The sequence below is a fragment of the Trachypithecus francoisi genome, unplaced genomic scaffold (assembly GCF_009764315.1).
Source record: "Trachypithecus francoisi isolate TF-2019V2 unplaced genomic scaffold, Tfra_2.0 Lachesis_group11, whole genome shotgun sequence".
Lineage (NCBI taxonomy): Eukaryota > Metazoa > Chordata > Mammalia > Primates > Cercopithecidae > Trachypithecus > Trachypithecus francoisi.
Genome location: NW_022681456.1, coordinates 125,964,766 through 125,977,355, shown reverse-complemented (window position 1 = coordinate 125,977,355; position 12,590 = coordinate 125,964,766). Strand labels below are relative to the sequence as shown.

Here is a 12,590-nt window from a genome sequence, read left to right as displayed (position 1 = left end):
AAAAGGTGGGGAGGGGAGAACACAGGGAAGGGAACACATAGGCAACTCGGACCAGAGGGGGAGGTGGAAACTCACCTGAAAAAGCCCAGTGAGTCATTCTGTTATCACTGGGGAGGAGAAAGGCAACGGGGCTGGGTAGGAGATGGGGAAGGCTCAGGACAAGACAGCAGACCCTTGGCCTTCCTCTCTAAGGGAAGCACGTTGGTCTTACTGAGGCAGACAGAGGGAAGGCCCATACGGGCAGCTCACCTCCTCCCAGCACCAGCTCCCAAGGCTGCCAGGACTTGGCACTACCCACCTTATCCTTCTGACCAGACTGAAAGAACTGTGATTCTCCTAGCATCTGGACTAAAATCCCCAAAGACGGAATCCTCTGTTTTTAAGAAAATGGCTTGATGAGCATCAGAGTCTAAGAGAGCACCGGGCAGCACACAGGGGACAGCTGAACTGCTCTGTGTTACAAGAAGGGACGGGCGGGGGTGGGCCAGCCAGGAGAGGACGAGAGTGGGGCGATGGGGCACTGGCAAGATGCCCCAGCCAGACCTGCAGAAATAGCCGAGGGACTGTGGGAAATACTGTTCCTTTTCTGGGTTGTAAAGTTTTCCACATCCCTAAAACGACCAGGGAGGTTTCAGTAGAAATCAGTGAAAAGGTCTGGGGACGCTGCCTGGGTCAGTGTGGTCCAGAACAGTACTTGCAGCCTGTGGCACTTCGGAGGGGTGATGAGGCCATCCCAAAACCAGTGCTCAGCCACAGCACCTCAGATTCACAGGTGAATGAGAGAGCATGCATACCCCCGAGAGGGCCCTGGGCTTCTCCCAAAGTCTACAAAATGGGAAGCCTGAGGCAGTCTTAACTAGTTCCTAAGGGGCAGGTCATCCCAGCTGGCATCTGGGTAACACCAACAGCTGGGTGAAATGCCCAGTGGGGAAAGCAAAGGGCAGGGAATGAGATCAAACTAAGGTCAACACTGGTCCCTGGAGCGGCCCCAATATGCCCTCCTCCCCGTCCCGGGGGCCTGGACCTACACTCTTCCAGGAAGACTGGGAGTCCCCCCGTGGTGAGCCCGTCACCACTTCACAGGCCGATGGCAGGCACCTTCCACAGCACTCGCCTTCATGCAGAACGTAAGTGAAGCCCTGGAAAAGCAGAAAAAAACAGAGTAAGGACAGATGAGCAGCAAAGACATAGGGGTTCTTACCTACGCCTCCTACGTACTGAGCCCTGGGGTGCTGCTGAGTGATCGCTGGTCTGGGCATTTTCGTCTTTGTTGTCAACCAGGCTCAGGGTCATGCCAAGAAGCAGCAACTACTAGGTCACTAAACGAAGTCTTACATCCGCTGCAGAGATACAATTCTGCTCCCTGAAAGATCCCACTTTGAAAGAGACCATGATCCAGTCTGTGGGAGTATTCAAGACAGCTCAGAGTTCACTTAGCAGCAGCTTACCATCATGGCCAACTCTGGGGCCCCTCACTGACCGGGGGGAGCACTCGGGATGATTGGAATCCAGTCTCTGCTCTCGCAGGGCTAGCCTCCCATACAAGACGAACACTTGATCCCAATACTGCTCACCAATGTGCTGATTTGGGCTTCCCCAAGAGGTTACTTGACATTGACCTAGTAATTTATAGGGTATGGTGTTCTTTACAAAAGAAAAATGAGATGAGACAGCAACAGACAAACCTTCCCCAGAAAGCGCGGCAGGGAGAACAGCATCCTGGGAGTCTGTCAGCCCATCTTGCCTCTAGAAGGTCCTCCAATCTGGCTAAAGCATCATGAAAATAGACTGAAACCCTCCTCTGAAAAGTCTACACAAAGAATAGTCAAAGTGATGACAGTGTGTTTGTCCCAGGAGCCAAGAAAAAAGAATCCAGGACTATGCTCCATCTTGGAGCTGTGTCCTTAAGAGAGAAAGAGTAACCACAGCTGTTCCGGACAGGCGTGGGACGGGTGTGGACAGCAGCCTGCTGTGCTCCTCAAGCACACTCCCAAGCAGGGCAGAATCTGAAGATACACAACACATGTGCCTCTCTCTGGAAGGGCTCAACCCCACTCAGTCTCCACGAGACCTACTGACATCCCTGCCCACCTCCCAGCAGTGTGCAGTGAGCTGTCTCCAGGCTTTTATCAGCCAAGATTCAAGTCATTTACCGTGCACCTACGATGTACTAGGTACTATGGAGGAGACAACAAATTAGGATGACTCAACCTGTGTACACACCTTCCATGATACAGCAGAACATACAAAATGGCATTAAAGAGAAAAACAAGGTCTCAGGGAGCCACAAACAAAGACTCAAAGAACACAGAAGACAGTAATTAATACCTTTAGGGATCTGCTGTTATTCTCGCGCGCCTCTCTAGAAGGCTGAGTGATCGAGATCCGCATATTATTTTCGTTGCCTGTTGCCTCTCACCATGGGCAAAGAGTGTCAATATTATGGATGGCTCCCAGGCCACAGGCCTGTTCCCACAGCCCCACTAGCTTCTCACACCCACTTTTAGCCATGCCTCCAAATTTCCATCTGTCTAAGATTCCCCTCCATACCCCATAGCAACCCTGTTTCCCAGCTGCACAACCAGAGTCCAACCTATATTTTTCAATTCTTTCTTTTCCCTTCCTCCGACAAATTCCCTCACTTATATCTACGTTTGATATCTTGTATCAAAATACACATCCCAGGCTCTTCTCCTGGCTCTCTTCTCCATCCTGTTTTCATTGGTTTCCCAAGTAAGAATGGAACTAAGTAGGTCTATTAGCCACCCAACCTGAAAACATACGCACTAAACAATAAATTATGAATTTATCTAGCAGCACGATCCTTTAAGCACAATTGCAGTAACTGAAATGGAGGTGGCAGATGCCAAGCTCTGGTCACTTGTCCCCTCTGAGGTGGTCTGAGGAGCACAGTTTGAAGAGCTCCTCCTGGATCAGATTGACCCTTTTGCAACACTGCAGTTGTAGGTTGAACCAGCCTAACAGGACGGCCTCCCGGCTCGGGCCAGGACCCCTCCAGTGTCCACAGGCTTCCTGTGAGCTACAGGGGCTCCGGCCAACCCCGTTCCCTGGGGTGGTCCTGTTTCCTGTCTGATACTGGGAAGAACATCCCTCCCTCTTCTTCCTCCTGAGGAGTATCACAGAGTGAATAAAATCTAACAGACTTCCTTCCGTTTCTCAGAACACAGTTCCTACACCTTGACTGAACCTGACTCAGGAGCCTACGGGTGAGGAGTCAGACGGCCATCAGCCTTCACGGAAAATCCCCTCAAAGGCTTGTAGAGAGGTGGAGGCCTCCTCTCACTATGGACATGGAAGCAAGGCCATCACCCGAGGCCCACCTGGAACATTCCTGAGAAGCCGCCAATGCCCCGGCTTGCCTGCTGCCGCTCCTCTGATGTGAAGAGCAGAGAACTACGGAGGAGCTTGGGGAAGGTGCTTCTGCAGACTGTGGCTTTAGGGTGATGATAGTAGTGTTGTTCTTTCCTTTCTGTCACAACCCAGACAACACATGGACTGGGAGATATGAGCCCAAGTGCCTCTGAGGTCAGAGCAGAGCTAATAATGCTAACAATACTACCCTCTTTGCAGAATGAAGTCTGAGACCACCTGTAACTCACCTAAGCTCCCACCTCACTCAACACAGTACAGATCCAAGCCCAGCCTCCCACGTCCCCTGAGATTTTAAACCACGAGGCTCCCTTCTCCTCCCCAGAAGATGTGCACATTCAGCCTCTAAGACAGGGCACTGGATTCCCTAGAGCAATCACATGGTCAAGAGTTCTAGACATGGTTCCTCCTCCACTCCTGCCCTGACCTCCCTATCCATCTTCTTTTTGAAATTGCCGCCAGCTTTTCTACACAGCCAGGATTATACCCCAGGATCTGCAGCTCCCCCATTAGTTGACTGGACCAGAGTATGAACTGGACAGTGGACCCGATCCAAGGGCTGAGCTGGGCCTGTCAACTTTCCTCTTGAGAAGCTGATCCATGAAACACAAAGACCGACTAAGTCAGATTGGAAAAGGATGAACCATGGATCTGAAAAGCTGTGTGGAGTTGAAGTGAGATTTGATAAAGCTGTGTGCAAACAAAAATGTATGAGAAAGCAAAACTTCTGCACAGAGGAAGCTGGCCTGCAGAGAGGAGCCGAAGCAGATGGACAGAAATACCAGCTCTTAGGACAAATGGAGAGACATGCTGTAGGACCATGGTGCCCACCTACAAATCCTACACTTCCTGTCTGAGAGATCCTCCTGTATCTTTTCTACAAATCCCCTCTTATTGTAGTTAGTCTGAATGGGTTCTATTCTTTGCAAGCAAAACTCCCCACTGAAACACGAAATATATTGGGTGTCAATATCCTAAAAATGACCTGTAAACAGCACTTCTCTTTATTTGACAGCAAGTTATTTCCCTGGCCTCAGGTGGCCTGTGAGAGGAGATGAAAACCAAAGGGTTTCTAAAGCTTAGTATTTCCCAAAGGAACACCTGGATACCACAACATCATCCTCTCTCAAAGGTACTGAGCAACTCCACTCACTCTCAGTACCCAAATGCAGCTAGAACAGCAGGTGAAGGGCCTGGGTTTCGGGATCTGTCCTCAGGCTCTCCTCTGCCATCAAACCATTCGCCTAGAAAACACCTTCAGGAGCTCTGTCTTCACTGCCGTTGACATTTGAAAACAATCATGAGATGTATGTGCTTGCCCGCCCTGGCACCTCTTCTCTTAATATCATTATCTGCTGATAATGTAGTAATAATCGCATTAAACCAGCAAGCAGAATTTGCCCTACAATCCTCTCTGCAGACTGGTGCTCCCTTTTTAGGGTCTGATCAGTCCTAAACATGCAAGAACAGGGCGCCCCAGCACACACAGGAGCCTCAGGGGCAGCCGCCACAAAATGGATTTGGGGAACAGGGATCATGTTTTCCGTACCTCAAATTATAAACATGGCCTGAAAATCAACAGTCTACGTGGAAACACCAGAGTACACTGGAACCAGGACAATGCTAGAAACTTCAGAGCGTACATTTGTTCTAGGGACAGGCGAAGGTGATATATGAGGGTGGAAGAAAAAGGAAATCAAGTCCTCTTTTCTAGGCATTTAGTCCTCCCCACGTCTCTGCTCAAACCTACTCCACCAGTCCTTTAGACGTAAGGCCATACAACAGACGTGACCATTAGCTAAGGCCTGAACTGCAGAAGGAAGACATAGAAATCCTTTGCTCATGCTTTTTCTTCTTATCCAGCCTTAACCCCCTCCCCTCTTCCACACCCCTAGCCTTGAACCAGAGGTCACTGAAGAACCTTTCTTGCCCTTCCTCGTGAATCCGGGAGGCAGCGCTTGCAGTGATCTGAGATTGTGTCACTGCACTACAGCCTGGGCGACACAGCAAGTCTCTTATCTCAAAACAAAAAAAAAAGAACCCGTCTTGCCCTTCCTAAGATGCCCTCCTCTACTTTCCCGCCCTGATGGCTCCAGGCGTGCCCAGCCCCTCTGTCCCACTCACCGACTGACAGCTGTCTTCACAGGGCTTCTGGGAGCACTGGACCACACGGAGGCCCATCACAGCATCCTCCATGTCAGTGCAGGTGCACACGTCACAGCCCTCCTCCCAGAACTGGCCCACCGGGTAGATGGTGCTTCGGTGGACACACACCTGTAGACGTAAGATTTCGTGAGTGAACTCATTTCATTCATTGAAACAAACAGTGAGTTAGCACCTACTACACGGAAGGCGCTCTAGGTGCTGAGAATGTGGCAATAAATAAAACCAAGTGTGGTCTCCACCCATATGCAGGACTGCTTATAAAACAGATTTCGTCCTCTTCCTTTCCCTGCCTGCCAGCCTTAGAAAAGCCATCCCCAGTCTCTGAGGGGTGGCCCCTCGTGAGGCCTTCATGGTCCACAGACTTGAAAACAACACACTGGCTGCCTTGGTCTCACTTCTGCCTGCCTTAACTGCACTTCACTCCTTCCTATGTCACCGAGAAGCTGTACCCACATTCCCAGACCCAGTAATGTCCTTGGACTTGGAGCCCGTCCTCATCTAGCCCTCTGCCTACTTACAAGCAAGTTGCACAGGGGCTATGAACGCGTGTCCCCTTACCCACAGATGACTAGGAACATAGAAAGCAAAGACTCTGGGACACAGAGCAGGGGATATGTTTGAGAGACAAGGGATCCCATTTGGAAGAACCATAGGCTCTGGCAGAGATGTGGGAAAAGAGATCAAAAAGGTTGGTTGAAAGGGAAACGTGGAAAGTCTGGGATGTACACCACAAACAATGCTCGGACATCCTTTTCTCGGAATGAGGAGCTAAGGAAGCTGTTTGATCAGGGGACTTAATGTCAGTTTTGAAATTAATCCCAAGTATGCCCTCCAAAGCTATGCAAAATAGGTCTCCATCCTGTGAATGCCATAATAGCACTTCAAACATTTCGAAAGCACTATCATGTATCTTCTCAGTCTTCTAGCTTCTGTATAATCAACTTATTGAATGAGACCCCTTGTTCTATTAAAAGGCCTGCAGGAAAATGTTATCATCCCTATGGAGAAGAATTGTTTAGCAATACTTAGCAAAAGTAAATGTGTATTTACCATGACTCAGAATCTCACTTCTAGGAATCCATCCCAAAGACACACTGCCAAGTCCACAAAATGACAGATGCATATGGCTGTTTGTTACTGCAATTAGTAATAGCAAAAGGCTGAAGTGACTCAAATGTCCACCAATAGGGGACTTGTTGGAAAACAACGACAGTGCTGCCATGCAATGGAGTACTATGCAGCTATAAGAAAGAATAAGGCAGATCTCTACACACTGATACAGAATAATCTCCATCAAATATTGTTAAATGAGAACAATTTAAAATATCATTCACAATATACTTTTCTATGAGAAATGGGAAGAAACATACATGTATAAAATTTGTCATATTTTCAAAAAGAAAACTAATAAAAATTATAAAGGCTGGACATGGTGGCTGGCTGATGCCTGTAATCCCAGCACTTTGGGAGGCTAAGACAGGCAAATATATATATATAACATATATAATATATACTATATATTACATACATATATTACATATATAATATATATGATATATCATATTACCTATAGTATATATACATAGTATAAGCTATATATTATATATTATAGAATTCATGTATATAAATTACAGGGTGGAGGAAGGAATAAGGTAGAGAAAACAGAGTAAGACTCCTGGGAATATGTCTTGTTATAATAATAATTATAATATAATAATATATAATTATAAATTATATATAAACTATATATTATATAATATACAATCATAGTTTACTTATATAATTACATTATATATTATTTAATTATATATCATTATATATAAATATATAATTATAATAATACTGTGCCACCTACTTGATATCTAGTTAATGAGATATTTCAATTTGTTTTCCATTTTTAGGGATTGCTTTTTATTTCTTTTAAAATTTAAAATTACTATGGTGTAAAATATTTAAGTGATTTTAAAGCCAAAATTATAAAACAAGACATATTCCCAGGAGTCTATGTATAATTATATATATAATATATTATATATAATTTATATATTATATAGTATGTAATTATATAATATATATTATATAATTATTTTATATACAAATTATATATAAAATATTTATATTTATATAAAGTTATTATATAATTATAACATGTTATATATTATATATAATAATAATCATTATTTCAAATGACTTCACACCATAGTATTTACACTATATATCCCCCAATGAGTTTTTTTTAGGTTAAGAAGAACTGAAAGGAAATTTTATTTATTTATTTATTTATTTGAGACAAAGTCTCACTCCATAGCCCAGACTAGAGTGCAATGGTACAATCTCGGCTCACTGCAAACTCTGCCTCCTGGGTTCGAGCGATTCTCCTGCCTCAGCCTCCCAAGTAGCTGGAATTACAGGCGCACACCACCACATTCAACTAATTTTTTGTATTTTTTAGTAGAGATGGGGTTTCACCATATTGGCCAGGCTGGTCTTGAACTCCCAACCTCAAGTAATCGGCCCACCTCGGCCTCCCAAAGTGCTAGGTTTACAGGTTAGTTTTGAAACTATTACAGGTATATTGCAAGATAAAGCAGGTAAGTAGTTAATTATATTAGGAAACCAGAATTTTCAACTTAGAAGTGATATAACCAAAAAAATCAAAGAAGTCAAGTCCCATAAATTTGAATCAGAAATACCATTACAAACTTACGAGTTTTTATCCTCTCTTAAAATATGCATTTCTAAGCTCTGTTCACCAAAAAGATCTGAAGGCAATGGCAACCCAGGAGCCATAAATATTCTTGGCACCCAGATTTTGTGCCTAAATACCACTTGTACTAAAAGGTAGAAGGACTTGTGTCAAAATGGCAGATCCAAGGACTAGGGCAGGAAATGCGCAGGGTGCGCCTGGCATGCCTTATTGTTTCAGAAAGCAAGAAAACTACAAAAGGCTCATGAGGCCATGCCAACAGGCTCCAAAGCTGACTTAAAGGAGCCCCCATTTACCCCAGGGAGGACAATTTTAGTATCAAAAAAATCAAGTTTACAATGAATCAACACACACCAAATACATAAGCATTCATGAATCCATAATGATGGGGGGGAAAAAAAAAACCTCCTTGGCTGTCCTTGACAGTTGCTGGGGCATCAACTAATGGCTCTGAAAACTGGAAAGGAAAAAATCAAGCCCTTATTCTGCTTTGTCTAATGTAATTTTATTTCAGGGTAACTGAAAACAGCTGGGAGAAAGTTCTTTCTTATGGGAGAATTCCAGTTAATAAATGCAATCAGTATGATAGAAGTGAGAAAAGTCACGATTTTGAAACTCCTAATGACATACTAAATCTTAGACAACACCTATAAATATTAAAACGATAAACTAAACTGTTGATGGGATAAACTTCACAATGCAGAAATAGGTTGACTTCATCTGAACACATCATCACTCCTATCTTTGAAAGTCGGAAGCTAGGCCAGGTGCGGTGGCTCATGCCCGTAATCCCAGCACTTTGGGAGGTCAAGGAGGATGGATCACAAGGTCAGGAGATCGAGACCATCCTGGCCAAGATGGTGAAACCCTATCTCTACTAATAAAACAAAAATTAGCTGGGTGTGGTGGTGTGTGCCTGCAATCCCAGCTACTCAGGAGGCTAAGGCAGAATAATCGCTTGAACCAGGGAGTAGGAGGTTGCAATCAGCCGAGATCGCGCCACTGCACTCCAACCTGGTGACAGAGTGAGACTCCATTGAAGGGGGGGGAGGGGAGGGGAGGGGAGGGGGAGGGGGAGGGGGAGGGGAGGGGAGGGGAGGGGGGAGGGGAGGGGGAGGGGGAGGGGAGGGGGGAGGGGGAGGGGAGGGGGGGAGGGGAGGGAGGAGGGGGAGGGGAGGGGGAGGGGCGGGAGGGGCGGGAGGGGGGGAGGGGAGGGGAGGGAGGAGCGGGGAGGGAGGGGGGAGAGGAGCGGGGAGGGAGGGGGGAGAGGAGCGGGGAGGGAGGGGGGAGAGGAGCGGGGAGGGAGGGGGGAGAGGAGCGGGGAGGGAGGGGGGAGAGGCGGGAGAGGGGAGGGGGGAGGGGGAGGGGGGAGGGGAGGGAAGGGCAGGGAAGGGAGAAAGGGAAGGGAGAAAGGGAAGGGAGCGAGGAAGGAAGGGAGGGGGGAAGGGAGGGGGGAAGGGAGGGGGGAAGGGAGGGGGGAAGGGAGGGAGGGAGGAAGGGAGCGGGGAAGGGAGCGAGGAAGGGAGCGAGGAAGGGAGCGAGGAAGGGAGCGAGGGGGGAAGGGAGCGAGGTGGGAAAGGAGGGAGGAAGGAAGGAGGGAGGGAAGGAAGGAAGGAAGGAAGAGGAGGGAGGGAGGGAGGGAAGGAAGAGGAGGGAGGGAGGGAAGGAGGGAGGGAGGGAGGGAGGAGGGAGGGAGGAGGGAGGGAAGGAGGGAAGGAGGGAGGGAGGGAAGGAAGGAGGGAAGGAAGGAGGGAGGGAGGGAGGGAGAGAGGGAGGGAAGGAGGGAGGGAAGGAGAGAGGGAGGGAAGGAGGGAAGGAAGGAGGGAAGGAAGGAAGGAAGGAAGGAAGGAAGGAAGGAAGGAAGGAAGGAAGGAGGGAAGGAAGGAAGGAAGGAAGGAAGGAGGGAAGGAGGGAAGGAAGGTAGGCAGGCAGAAAGACAGACATTATGTGCCTCTAGCCTCCCTAATGTATTGACCTTGAATGTAATGAATCCCCTGGGTCTAACTTCTAGTCCACTGGAAATACAAGGGATAGAGGAACACATTATGCAATACCATGAGGCAGCTGCTAGTCAAATCCAAAATTCATGACATTCTACAGGACAAATGACCCAGCTTCCCCAACAAATCAAAGGCATAAAAACAGGGAGTGGCATTACTATAGATTAAAAACACATAAGAAACATTAGGCCGGGCACAGTGGCTCAAGCCTGTAATCCCAGCACTTTGGGAGGCCAAGATGGGTGGATCACGAGGTCAGGAGATCGAGACCATCCTGGCTAACACAGTGAAACCCCGTCTCTACTAAAAAATACAAAAAACTAGCCGGGCGAGGTGGCGGGCACCTGTAGTCCCAGCTACTCGGGAGGCTGAGGCAGGAGAATGGCGTAAATCCGGGAGGCGGAGCTTGCAGTGAGCTGAGATCCAGCCACTGCACTCCAGCCCGGGCGACAGAGCGAGACTCCGTCTCAAAAAAAAAAAAAGAAAAGAAAAGAAAAGAAACATTAATAGAAAAATGGCAAGGCAGGAGGGGTGGGCAGGAAGATGAGAAGGAGAACAGAGATATAAGAAAGCAGCAGCAGCAACCATAGCCTCCTAGACTTGTTCCCGCTTCTCCAGAAACTATATGCTTAGAATCCCTGAGCTGGAAGAGCATCCAGAGGGGAACAGAGCTCTTAAGCATTCCAGACAGATAAAGATCTGTTCCAGCCCTAACAGGCTCCAAGGAGAGATGACTGTGGCTTCTCTGTCACTCATGTCAGGACTCCCCTCAGTGCACTAGCTGTGACTATGCTCAGGTCTTCCTGCTGCAGTTCTGGCTCATTTCAGCTCTCTGCCACTTTCGCGCCCTTCACTTCCACACCCCATCAATTAAATCTTTAATGACAGCTCATCTTGGTGGCTCTTTCACCTGTAAGACTGCTATTTGCACTGAAAATCTGTACCATTTGTTGACACTTTATTATATTCACTTTATAGACTATTGTCATACATACTAACGAGAGCACGCATAGGAACTTCATCTTAACATCTCTCCCATAGCACCTAACACAGTACCAAATCTATTAGAGTGTGGTAGTTGCTTAGTAACTACTAGACGGGTAGATGGATGGATGAATGGATGGGTGGATAGATGGATAAACTGACAGCAATAAATAAAGGTGTGGTGGAGTGCACTTGTAATCTCAGCTACTCAAGAGGCAGAGGTGGGAGGATCACTTGAGCCCAGGAGTCCAAGACCAACCTAGGCAACACAGCAAGACCTCATCTCAACAAATAAATAAGTATATATTTATATATATATATATATACATGCACACGCATATATATATGTATGTATAACTATTAACTGATCTCTAAATAATCCAGGCAATCACATTATTTCCTTAGCTAACCTAAAAATAAGCTCTGTAAAGGCAAAGACCATGTCTTATCCATTATTTGTAACCTCAGCATCTAGCCATGCTTAGTACATAGTAGGCTCACAAGAAATGCCTCCTGAGTTAAGTAAATTTCCACTCAGGCTGAGCTGGAATGCTGACTGCCCACCACCAAGCCTTGCAGCACTTAGTTTGGGCAGGAGGGGAAGGCTGGGTAGGATACAAACCTTCCATAAGGAGCACATATGTGGCCTTCGTACCAGCCAGAACTGAGCAGCCCTTACCTTGTCGGGAAGGCAGGTGGTTGTGGTGCAGCCACAGTCATTGGTGACGGTTGAGGCCAAGTACCCAAGGGGACAGCTCACTGTGGAGTTGACACAGTTGCAGGCGCACTCATACTCATCACAGCACTGGGTCTTCCGAAGGGTGGGCAAACGGTGCGGGGGGCAGGAGGGTGGGGACACCCTTTTGCACTCCTCCTTCCTGCAGGCTGAGGGTAGGACAAGGCCATGCTGAGCAATGCACCCAGCCAGGGCTCGTACGTATTCAGCTATGCTCTAGTGTGCCAGGGAGCTTCAGACTCAGAAGATAAAGTCAGAAATGTGTGAGGGCCAAGCTCACGGGCGGGGAGCTATTCCATGTTACCAAAAAAGCAGTCCATCTGCAGAAAAATATGAACATTAACCAGAAAGGGAAATGTGAAGCTAGGAACTCTAACAGAGAAATGAAGGCCGCTCCATCCCTGCTCTATCACTTTCCCACGTATGTCTGGAAGGGGCGGGTTCCTTCATTCTCAGAGGTGTCAGATGTAGAATCTCTAAGGCCAATAGGCCTGGGTGCACCATGCCCTGCTAAGCACTGCTCTATGCCAGGAGTTTTTGTGAGCCTATCCCCACCTCAGTACCTAGAACGACACCCTACAGTTTCAAGCCCACCAGCAATCAGTGT

The 12,590-nt window shown here is 47.3% G+C and overlaps 1 protein-coding gene across 1 annotated transcript in view; it reads right to left on the bottom strand.

The window, feature by feature from the left end:
* Positions 1-12,590, bottom strand: part of VWF (von Willebrand factor) — a 176,814-nt gene that overhangs the window by 22,100 nt on the left and 142,124 nt on the right. The window contains exons 42-44 of the mRNA XM_033223122.1: positions 11,927-12,132; positions 5,515-5,664; positions 1,029-1,139 (exon numbers count right to left, since the gene is read on the bottom strand). Coding sequence (XP_033079013.1) covers positions 1,029-1,139; positions 5,515-5,664; positions 11,927-12,132 — 467 coding nt within the window. The remainder of the gene's footprint in view (positions 1-1,028; positions 1,140-5,514; positions 5,665-11,926; positions 12,133-12,590) is intronic.